The sequence below is a fragment of the Saccopteryx leptura genome, chromosome 6, assembly GCF_036850995.1.
Source record: "Saccopteryx leptura isolate mSacLep1 chromosome 6, mSacLep1_pri_phased_curated, whole genome shotgun sequence".
Classification (NCBI taxonomy): domain Eukaryota; kingdom Metazoa; phylum Chordata; class Mammalia; order Chiroptera; family Emballonuridae; genus Saccopteryx; species Saccopteryx leptura.
This window is the reverse complement of record NC_089508.1, coordinates 25,927,123-25,938,359: the sequence shown is the minus strand read 5'-3', so window position 1 is coordinate 25,938,359 and position 11,237 is coordinate 25,927,123. Positions and strand designations below refer to the sequence as shown.

Sequence of the window (11,237 nt, the reverse complement as noted above, 5' to 3'; positions counted from 1 at the left end):
TGTGTGAGGGCCAGCCAGCGTGGGGCCCTTCAGGGCTGTGTCTGGGGGACACTGTCTGCTCCAGCACGTCATTCTTGGGGTTCCCTGTTCTCTTCATCGTCATGTAGCTGTTTCTTCTGTGCTGCCTGGTTCTGTGTTTTGCCTCTGCTTTCTCTTCCTTAGGAAGTAAACAAGCAAGGGTCCTCCCTGTTCAGTTGTGAACTCAGAATCTTGAAGGTGAGGAAGGAGAGGAGGAAGACTGTATTCAAGGGAAACGGACAAGTGACGCAAGGAGCTGGGGGCAGCCACGTCTGCCTGGGTTTTGAGCTGTCCGCTCACTGTGGAGTATTCGATCACAGAAAGCTGTGATTCTCCTATGTGACGGCTCACAGGAGGGCAGGGGTGCTATTGGCTTAGGGGAGGTCAAAGTACAAGCACTGACCAGAGCAGAGGGTTTTAATTTTTATTACAAAATTCTTACACAAATACAGCAGACCAGAAAATCTAAAAACAGCCCAGGCTCTTCCAACTGTAATCCATATGTAGGTACCAGGATGTAAACCATGCTCAGTCCCAGGGAGCCCTTCTTAGAAGTGCCTGTTCCCCAGCTGGCTCGGTGTCTTGGGTCGAGCAGCAGAGAGAGCCCAGCGTGCAAGGGCGACCCCTTGACGCAGCCCTTGGCGGCGGCTGCTCTGGGCAGTGCAGCAGCTTTACGTTTCACAGTCCACATGCCCCCCCCCCCCCCCAAGGCAAGTCAAGAGATGGAAATAAAAGGGAAAAAGCAGGCTGAGAAAGATCCTCAGAGAGGCTGCGGGTGGGGGAAGGGCACACAGTGGGCTTCTGAGGCGCCGGCAATTTCTTGATCTGGTTGGGAGGTACACAGGAATCGCTTTAAAATGATTCTTGAAATTGTTCGTGTTACATTTCTGTATGCATGTTACATTTTAAAAACTTTTAATGTAATAAAAAAAAACAAAAGGCCTGAAGTGAAGAAGGGAGCTGAGAATGGAGCAGGAAAGAGATGAAAGTGCAGAGAGGATCATGGAAGACGACGGCCAAGTGGAAGATGAAGTCTCGGAGGCGGTAACGTTGGCTTCAGTTTCTCTTCTTCTGTCTGGATGCCGGTTCTGCTTCTAGGTACCGGAGCCCAACTAGCATACCGAGGATTGAGAAACCTTAAACACAGAGAGACGATCAGAGGCTGACAAAGCACAGTGCGCTCTAGTGCCCCTCGTGCGTCAGCTGGGGCTGGGGCTGGGCCAGTTCCCGTGGGAGGCACAGTGCTGGCATGCTTACTTGCCACCATCAGGGGTGCCAGGACGCCAACCGTGGGGGCTGCGGTCCCATATACAAACAGCTCCGAGAGGAAGTGCCCCAGGGCCAGGAGGAAGGTCCAGAGCGTGATGTGGTACAGCCTGCGGGGAGCAGACAGAAACGGGAACTGAGGTACGGCTTGTTCTGTGCCAAGGAGGGGCGGCAGGCTGACCTGATGCCCACGAATAAAAACGCGCGACGGGACTAGGGCTGAAGGCAAAGAACACTTGGTCCCGCGAGACACCTGCCTTGCTTGATCACATCCATTCTCTACCAGGGCAAAACTGAAGCTTCCAGCTGCTAAACAGAGGGGAAGCGTGCAGAAATCCAGAGTGATCTCTAAGTCTTAGCAAGGTGGTGAGCCAGCTATAGCAAAGCAGGGTCTGCAGTCTGGCAGTCCGGGCAGGGTAGACAATCTTGGATCAACCACGCTTACACATTCCACGTACTCAAACTGGCTTGACTGTAACTTGAGCCCGTCCAGCAGGCGTCTGGCCAGGGCCTGGTCAGTGCTCATATGATGGATGCCACAGAATGAAGGGCTGGAGGGGGAACGAGCATCAAGGGCCTCTCAGGGGCTTTAGATGGTGCTTGCCATGTGGGCTGGTTATTTTATTTATTTTGAGAGAGAGAGACAGGAAGGGAGAGAGATAAGCATCAACTGGTAGTTGCATCACTTTAGTTGTTCAGTGACCCCACACTCAAACTGGCAAGCCTGTGCTCAAGCCAGATGAGCCCAAGCTCAAGCCAGCGACCTTGAGGTCTCGAACCTGGGACCTCAGCATCCCCGGTCTACGCTCTATCCACTGCACCACCACTGATCAGACTGGGCTGGTTAGTTTTATCTTTGCCTGCGAAAATGGTCAGATAGAGGGCATGGTGACAATCTTAGGAGAAGAGAACTTGTTCCTCAGCCTTGACTAAAAGGTGGGGCAAAGGTCGGTTATAGGATGATCGACCATCTGGCTTGCTGATATCTTTTTTTTAACTGAAAAACTTAAAACTATGAAATCTCCAAATATATATAAAAAAAATTATAGATAATAGGATACTATTAATATAATTAATCTTGATGCAACCAACAGCCTGCTCCATCAAATATGAACATTTTTTTTTTTTTTGTATTTTTCTGAAGTTGGAAACGGGGAGGCAGTCAGACAGACTCCCGCATGCACCTGACCGGGATCCACCCGGCATGCCCACCAGGGGGCGATGCTCTACCCATCTGGGGCATTGCTCTGTTGCAACCAGAGCCATTCTAGCGCCTGAGGCAGAGGCCACAGAGCCATCCTCAGCGCCCGGGCCATCTTTGCTCCAATGGAGCCTTGGCTGTGGGAGGGGAAGAGAGAGACAGAGAGGAAGGAGAGGGGGAGGGGTGGAGAAGCAGACGGGCGCTTCTCTTGTGTGCCCTGGCCGGGAATCGAACCTGGGACTACTGCACACCAGGCCGACACTCTACCACTGAGCCAACTGGCCAGGGTCAAATATGAACATTTTGACATTTTCGCTTCAGATAGTTTTTTCTAAGAAATAAAATATTAGTTATCAGTTAAAGCAGCCTGGGTATCCTTATCCCACTTGATCCCATTCTCCTGCCTCCCTACCTCCCTGAGAAGAAATCAATATCTTAAATCTGATTTTTATCCTTCCTGTGCATGTTTTTATACACTTAGTAAATACGGGAGTTGACTTTGAGTTCTTAGTTAGGCAGGGATTAGAATCACATCAGAAGCACAGAGACAAAAGCCCCAGGCTAAAAAAAGGTTGGAAACAGAAGTCAGCATTTGCAGCTGTCCTATACCAGAAGGGGGAATGAATGGGTAATCGAGGTGAAGGTAAGTCTGAGTTGGTTTTGCTCACTTCAAAAACACAGCAAACAAAGATAAACCCCTAGCCTATTAGCAATTCTTCATCAGGGTAAAGTCTTTAAAATGATTATTCCATCTTTACTCCCTGGCAGTCACCCTGAGAGGTAGAACAGAAGTCCTGGTCTATTGCATACACGAAGACACCGAGATGCAGAGAAGGTATCTAATGAACTTGCTGCTACAAAGCTAGTGACTAATAGAACCGAGACCAGGGCTCATTTTGTTTCCGTTCTTAGGTCCCAGGCTGTTTCCGCTAAACCACAGTTTCCAAAACTACATGTGAATCTAGAACAGTAAACCACAGTTTCAAGTTAAAAAAATAATAATAATAAAGTTGGAAAGATTGCAGGGCTAAGAGCCCTGCTTTAAATTCTGCTCGAGTCAGTCTTCCTCAGATTAAATTAATTGGGTCTCTAATAAATATTTCTGCAAAGTCAGGAATGGAAATCACTATCTCCCTGGGCTGCCAGGAGGAGACATATCAAGGTCACAGAGATGGGAGCTCCTTACAAAATAAGAGGGGCTCAGGAAATAGTACCTCCTCTCCTCCCCGGATGGGGAGGATCTGAGTCAGACAAAAAGATAGTTAGTGTGAAGTTGGTGTTTCGGTGGCCTGGCCTCACCCACTAGCAAACTCTTCCACCAAGATGTGAGGATGGTTGTTGGGAACAAGGCTTGAGCCCCCTCAAGTGGCCAGCACTAGTTACAGCATCCTCTAGACAAGAGGCCAGATGGCAACGGTTCCACACGAGTATTTGAGTGCCCTTGAGAGGCAAGAACAGCAGAGTCCTGGGTTCTCTTTCAACCCCATCTGCATAAGCACCCAGAAATTTAATTGTGGGTTCCTTTTTCTCATGGGATGTGATTTCTGTTCGTTCGTGCTTGAGGAGGAATAAGGTATGTGTGGGTGGCCGCTCTAAAGAGCACACTGCTATACTTGAGTAGAAAAACTGATTTTCTTTTTAAAATGTTCCCATTGACTTAGAGAGAGAGGATGGGAGGGAGGGGGAGGGAAGAGGGAGAATGGGGGGAGAGAGAGAGAGAGAGGAAGAGATAGAGGAGTATCGACTTGGTCCACTTAGTTGTGTACTCATTGGTTGCTTTTCATATGTGTCCTGACTGGGGATCAAGCTCACATGTTGGGATGATGCTCTATCCACTGAGCAACCCAGCCAGGGGAAAGCACAGAAGTAGTGGGTTAGATGCAGGCCCCTGGATCATGGCTTTGCCAATTTGCTATGTCAGTTCAAAAGAATTTTCAAACCTTAAAGACCTTTTAGGCCTATTTTGTTTTTTAGGCCTGGAAGGAATGGAACCTATTAATTAACCTTTCATTATCCACATTCTAGGCTAATGTATCAATATTAACGGGTCTCCACCGGGAGGACCACAGCGGGTACACGTAGCCCTGATCAAACAAAAGGACTGTAGTGACAGCTCTTCCTGCCCTTACGTACGTCTTGTTGTGGATATCGATGGCACAGAGGCAGCGAATCACTGACGACAGCAGCGTCCAGATCCCGAAGGTCCGAGCCTGGAGGCCGTTCACTGTGTAGCAGAAAAAAGCAAGAGTGCTGAGAAGCAGGTTAGGGTCCCCTCCAAATTCTTCCTACTTCACCGCGGGAGGCAGGGTGCTGAGCCTGAGCTCGTGTGGCCGGGCGGGGTGGAGGCTCTGGTGCTGCCCGTGGAACCAGAGGGACCAGAAGGAAATCCAGAATGAGAACTGCTCAGCTCCTCCGCAGAAATCGAGCGCTGGGCAGGGGCGTTCCAAGACTGGAAAGCCAACAGGGAGCCCACTTGGGTAAGTAACTCCTGGATGCAGTAGTTCACACCTCTGCCCTAGAAGCCAGTCTGGTGTTGGTGAAGCCCAGTGATTTTGGATCAGGACAGGTTTGCGGGAATGTTCCACAGTGGTCTGGTAATGCAAGGTGCCTGGGAGGTCAGCAGACCTTCAAGCTGGTGTAGGAGAGAGCTCAGAAATAATGGAGCCCATTTATATGGGCACATGTGGTCTTTCAGAGACCTAAGTCCCCAGGTCTTCTCTGAATCCAGATCTATATTATTTGAACAAAGCCCAAACTAGGCTGGTTTCCTGTACACAAGGCAGTAGAACAAAGCACTGTTTAGTGTTTGCCAAGACCACTGTGTACTTGGTGACTTTGTTCTGACACTACTGTATTAAATATCTTGTCCTGAAAGTATGTATCATTCTACCACAACAGTAGTTCTGGACCCTGGGCATTTGTTAGAATCAACTGAAAAGGGGTTTTGTTTTGTTTTTGTATTTTTCCGAAGCTGGAAACGGGGAGAGACAGTCAGACAGACTCCCGCATGCGCTCCACCAGGATCCACCTGGCACGCCCACCAGGGGGTGATGCTCTGCCCACCAGGGGGCGATGCTCTGCCCCTCCAGGGCATCGCTCTGCTGGACCAGAGCCCCTCTAGCGCCTGGGGCAGAGGCCAAGGAGCCATCCCCAGCGCTCGGGCCATCTTTGCTCCAATGGAGCCTCGCTGCAGGAGGGGAAGAGAGAGACAGAGAGGAAGGAGAGGAGGGGGGGTGGAGAAGCAGATGGGCACTTCTCCTGTGTGCCCTGGCCGGGAATCAAACCCGGGACCCCTTGCACGCCAGTCCGACGCTCTACCACTGAGCCAACCGGCCAGGGCCTTGAAAAGGGTTTTATAAAATTACCAAGGTCTGGGTATCAGACCAATTAAATCATACTCTCTGGGGGTGGGCCCCAGGCCTAAGTATTTTTTGAAAACCCCCTCCCTTGGTGATTGTAATTCACAGCCATTGATCTAAGGCATTCTGTGGTCGAAATGCCAGAACAGCGAATGCAAAGATATTTCTTTGTTGGTCTACGGAACAAGAGAAATTTGAAAGGACAAGACTGAAAACTGAAGGGTGTGTTCATGTTTACTTGGGCTTCAAGAATTTTCCAGCCTTTGGAAAACCAGACAGTGGTACTTATTTCACAACCCTGAAGACCTCTGGGTAGCAGTAAGGTGAAAAATAATTCTATACTCCAACCAAAATCTAGCAGTTAGCCCCAGTGGGCTACATTCTTTGTAAACCAACTTGATAGCTTTTCTGATGCAAAGACTAAGGAGATTTCTGTAGTTAGTGAAATATGAAAGTGAAATATTTCACCTATCCCAACCAGGTTAGGCAAAATTCTCCCACAGTACTGATCTGGTCAGCAGAGTACCATGAGAGCCCCCAGATCACGAGGAGGAGGCAGCCTCTGCTTCTGTGCTAGGGACAGGCAGCTGGGCAGAAAGACTCACAGACACTCACATGTGCACACACACACATTATCTGGCTCAGCTCTATGCCCTTCAGCAAGACACATGACCTCTAGGCTTCTCTGTTTCAACTTAAATATTATTACTATTTTTTTAGCGAGAGAAAGAGACAGGTAGAGAGAAAGACAAGAAGCATCAACTCAAAGTTGTGTTGCTCATTGATTGCTTCTCATATGTGCCTTGACTGGGGGGCTCAAGCCAGTGACCTTGGGCTTCACGCCAGTGACCTTTGGGCTCAAGCCAGCTACCATGGGATCATATCAGTGATCCCACACTCAAGCCAGTGTCCTTGGGGTTTTGAACTGGGGACCTCAGCGATCCAGGCCAACTCTCTGTATCCACTGTGTCACCACCGACCAGACTCAACCTAAAGAGCTAGACCAGATAGCCTCTAAAATCCTGTGAATCTATATAGGATTCCTGGACCATCTGAGGGCAGCGTTTGGGGGAGAAAAAATGGATCGGTCTTGCTCCCTTTCCAGGTTCACTACTCCTACTGTGTTTGAGCTTTGTTCAAAATGAGCCTTAGCCTACTTAGTTTCATTTTATACCCAGATGTTGCAGAAAAGTGAGCTAGGTCAGAGCCTGAATCTGGGTTAGCTATAAATGTGACACAAAATTGTCCGGTGCTATGAAATCGCACTGCAGCTCAAACAACCCCACGTATCCACACAAGAAGTGTGAACTGAAATGGGAAAACATTCAGCAGAGAGGCTCGGGACACTGGGAAAGGCCAGCATGGGCCTTCTGAACTTCCATTTGGGGAGACAAATGTGGAGAGATTTTGGGTCTTCTCAGACTATGTCACAGTTTGGGAAGACCTTGGATTAGCAATTCTCCATCTGCAACATGGAACGTAACCGCATGTGCCATGACATGATTTCTGAAGACGGTTGAGATAACACAGAAAGGTTCTTATGGCTTTCCAGTGGGGCATCACAGATTCACCAAGTCATTTTATTTCCTCATGTGCCCTTGTAATGCTTTATTTACAGACTGCCTAGGGCAGTGTAAAATGAGTTAAAAGGTATTCAGAGAAGCTTTGGGAGGAAAAATGGGCCAAATGCTACCCACAAAGTTTATTACTGTAGTGGCTGCCAAAGGCTAGATTAGGCCTCAGAATCATCTAGATAGTTATTAAAAAATAGGTTTCTGGGCTCCATCGAGGGGGTGAAAGTTTCAGTATGTAGGTTTGGAGAGGGAAATGGGCATCTGCACTTCGTAGGTTATTCTGATGTATAGCCTGGTCTGGGAACCACAATTTAGACTACTCCTGCAAAAGCTGTAGTTCTTCGACTTCTTACCCAGGTCTGGCTTGCCGGTGTAGAGTTTTTCATAGAGAAAGGTGTGGTCTCGGAAGCTCTGTAGCGTGTTCCCCATGGCTATGATGGACACCATAACCAGCCAGCTTCGTAACACATTCAGGAAACGGCTCATGACAACCCTCAAATCCGAGAGGGGTTCTTCTCTTGGAAACAAAGGCAAAGGACATGAGACAACAGGTGGTTAATCTTCTATAATCATAAGCTCTGTCACCCCTGTAGACAGCCTGTGTCCCACTCATGTGGGCTGTACTAAGCTTATTTTGTCAATTATATCATAAATTCCTCTGCAAGTCCGCTAGCCTCATCTATCCTTGATTACCTTAAAACACTACTCTAACCGTTACAGAATTAGCACAATGCCTTTGAATATGTGCCGTAAACCAAAGTGTGCTGACCTTTACCCAGAGTGAAAAAGGCTAAATAATGTAGTGGTTAGAAATGACAAACCCAGCAGAAAAACTAGGTAAGAAAGGAAGCAGTACAAGAGGAGGTGTACAAATTTTAACATAAAGTAATAAGGTAGATTTAAATGTGGAAGGCTTACAAAAATTAGTCTCAATATTTAGTCATACTAATAGTGGTGAATCAACGGTAGAAAATAAATGACACAGTACTTATCTTTGTCTTGAGCAATTTCTCCAAAATATTACCCCACATCAGAACTCCTTCCTCTTGGCTGAATCAGTTGTGTTATATCTTTTTTTTTTTTTTCTGAAGTTGGAAACCAGGAGGCAGTCAGACAGACTCCCGCATGTGCCCAACGGGGATTCACCCGGCACGCCCATGAGGGGGCGATGCTCTGCCCATCTGGGGCGTCACTATGTTGCAACCAGAGCCATTCTAGCACCTGAGGCAGAGGCCACAAAGCCATCCTTAGTGCCCGGGCCAACTTTGCTCCAATGGAGCCTTGGCTGTGGGAGGGGAAGAGACAGACAGAGAGGAAGGAGAGGGGGAGGGGTGGAGAAGCAGATGGGCGCTTCTCCTGTGTGCCCTGGCCGGGAATCGAACCCGGGACTCCTGCACACCAGGCCGACGCTCTACCACTGAGCCAACTGGCCAGGGCCAGTCATGTTATATCTTTATTTCTAGACTGGTTTTTCATGTCATTCCTTTGTAATTCAAGTAGCTGCAAGGTCAGTATAAATCTACTACCGGATACCTGCCTGGCTATTGATGACAGATTGATTGATTTATTGATTTAGAATTTAGAGGAGGGGAGGCAGAGACAAACACCTGCATGTGCCCTGATTAGGATCCATCCAGCAAGCTCACTAGGGGGCGATGCTGTACCCATCTGGGTCATTGCTCTGTTGCTCAGCAACTGAGCTCTTCTTAGCACCCAAGGCAAAAGCCATGGAGCCATCCGGGGCCAGCTAGCTCCAGTCAAGCCATAGCTGCAGTAGAGGGCGAGGGCGCGCGCGCGCGCGCGAGAGAGAGAGAGAGAGAGAGAGAGAGAGAGAGAAGGAGAAGGGCAAGAGGGGAGAGGGTGGAGAAGCAGAAGAGTGCTTCTCCTGCGTGCCCTGACCAGGAATCGAAACCAGGACATCAATATGCCAGCTGATGCTCAGCCACTGAGCAACTGGCCAGGGCCGACAAATCCTTCAAGAGCATAGAAACGTTACACATTTCAGTAGAATCAGTGGTGTGAGGGCAATATTTACATCCTCAGGTTTTCCCTACTATGGTTCTGAGGTACACCATGCTCTAAAACTAGAAGAACAATCTAAAAGTTAAAAATAAACTGCTATGCCTGACCAGGCGGTGGCGCAGTGGATAGAGCGTGGGACTGGGATGCGGAAGACCCAGGTTCAAGACCCCAAGGTCGCCAGCTTGAGCGAGGGCTCATCTGATTTGAGCAAAAAAAAAAAAAAGCTCACCAGCTTGAGCCCAACGTCGCTGGCTCAAGCAAGGGGTTACTCGGTCTGCTGAAGGCCCGTGGTCAAGGCACATAAAAAATAAATAAATAAATAAACTGCTATGACTTGAGAACTAGTAAGAAATTATAGGGAGAAGGAAACAGCAATGTTGGCATTGGGTTGTAGGAGAAATTATAACAGTTAACAGTTACTGGACACCCGCATGTGTCCCATGCATTGGGACAAGCACTTAACATATACTGCAGGCACTATTAGTATTTCCATTTTACACAGAGAGGTTAAGTGATTTGCTTGAGGTTCTACAGCTAATATATGGCCAAGCTGAGATATGGAGTATGGTCTCCTGGGCTCTGCATTGCAACACTGCCTCATTGTTTGAGACTATTTTGATGAAGTTTTCATTTTTGAGGAAGACAAGCGTACTACAATATATTCTCTTTTGTCTTCAAGTTGTATAGAAAATACCATTAGGTTATGTCCTTTTTAAAAAAAATGTGATTAACCCTTGCTGAGCATTGATTTCAATTAGCTTGACTTAAATAAAACCCACATAGATAAAGAATCTAATGATGAAATTACTTCTTCCCATCTTCATTATGTTTTTCTGGCCCAGGGTTTATCTGCTGACTTCTGGGCTTGAAGTGGTCACAACCTATCAGGCTTCCTTTGTCATTCTGGCAGTAAAAGTTTCAGTATGGTCCTACACTACCCAGATGAAACCGATATTAAAGTCAGCCATGACCCAAGACAATGTGAAGCACCAAAAACCGAAAAAGAACTAGAGAAGAGGAAGGGTGAATCGACGAATTCTTCGAGGAAAGGTGGATCAAAGAGTGGGCTCTGTTCAAGTCCAGAGAGAATACAAGGCTTTACCCGACATCACAAGCAGTTACAGCCTGGGCCAAGATCCCCACCCCCTCCTTATTTTCTTACCCTCCCTCAGTAGGAGACTCAGCCTCATTCTTCCCAGGGTCAGAGAAGTTGCAAGGATGGCCCCCTCTTTTTTTGACAGGACTAATCCCTTTCAATTTGCAGAAGCTCTTAGAAACCCCAACAGTCAGCTGATGAGAGCAGAGCCTGAGCATTCTTCGGAACTGCCCTACCAATCCTTCAACACCATTTCCGTAAAACCTGAGGGCCTCCGAGTATCCAACACTTATTCTCAGCTTTGCCCAGGTCCAGCCCAGCAAAGGTGTGGCGTTGAAACTTGAGTCACGGGAGAGGCGTTCCTCCTGGCAGTACCATTTAATAGCTATGTGACCCTGGGCAAATCATTTACACTTTACAACCTAGGTTTCCTTACCTGCAAATTGGAGATAAATGAAAAATACTATCTCAAGAGTCGTCCTTATCTGACGACCTGACCCCGTGCCAGTAGCAGCAGCAAAGATGTTACCCTAAGACAGCTCCAGCCAGGAGTCCACCTGAGCCATTTGCCCCCGCCCCCGTCCTCACCAGACTCGGGGATTGGGTCGTTTCTGTCAGTCCTCGCTCTGATTGGTTGTTTTGGTTCTGCTCAAGCAGGAGATGGGGCGTGAACCCCTTGACTGCCAATCAGCGGTTGCCGC

General features: G+C 48.1%; 1 protein-coding gene across 8 annotated transcripts; it reads right to left on the bottom strand.

Annotated features, from left to right (window-relative positions):
- Positions 1 to 428: 428 nt before the first annotated feature.
- Positions 429 to 11,235, bottom strand: ERG28 (ergosterol biosynthesis 28 homolog). Of its 8 annotated transcripts, none has more exons than XM_066341448.1 (6): positions 10,959 to 11,107; positions 8,407 to 8,488; positions 7,772 to 7,935; positions 4,619 to 4,709; positions 1,276 to 1,394; positions 429 to 1,154 (listed from the first exon to the last, which is right to left on the bottom strand). In XM_066341448.1, exons 3-6 carry the CDS (start codon positions 7,902 to 7,904, stop codon positions 1,075 to 1,077), a joined length of 423 nt encoding a protein of 140 aa, XP_066197545.1. In that variant the 5' UTR covers positions 7,905 to 7,935; positions 8,407 to 8,488; positions 10,959 to 11,107; the 3' UTR covers positions 429 to 1,074. The 8 variants fall into 8 exon arrangements, with proteins under 8 accessions (XP_066197545.1, XP_066197541.1, XP_066197547.1 ...); XM_066341444.1 differs by having other exon boundaries at positions 7,772 to 7,930; XM_066341450.1 differs by lacking the exons at positions 8,407 to 8,488; positions 10,959 to 11,107 and adding an exon at positions 11,125 to 11,235 and having other exon boundaries at positions 7,772 to 7,930.
- Between the last annotated feature and the right edge of the window lie 2 nt (positions 11,236 to 11,237).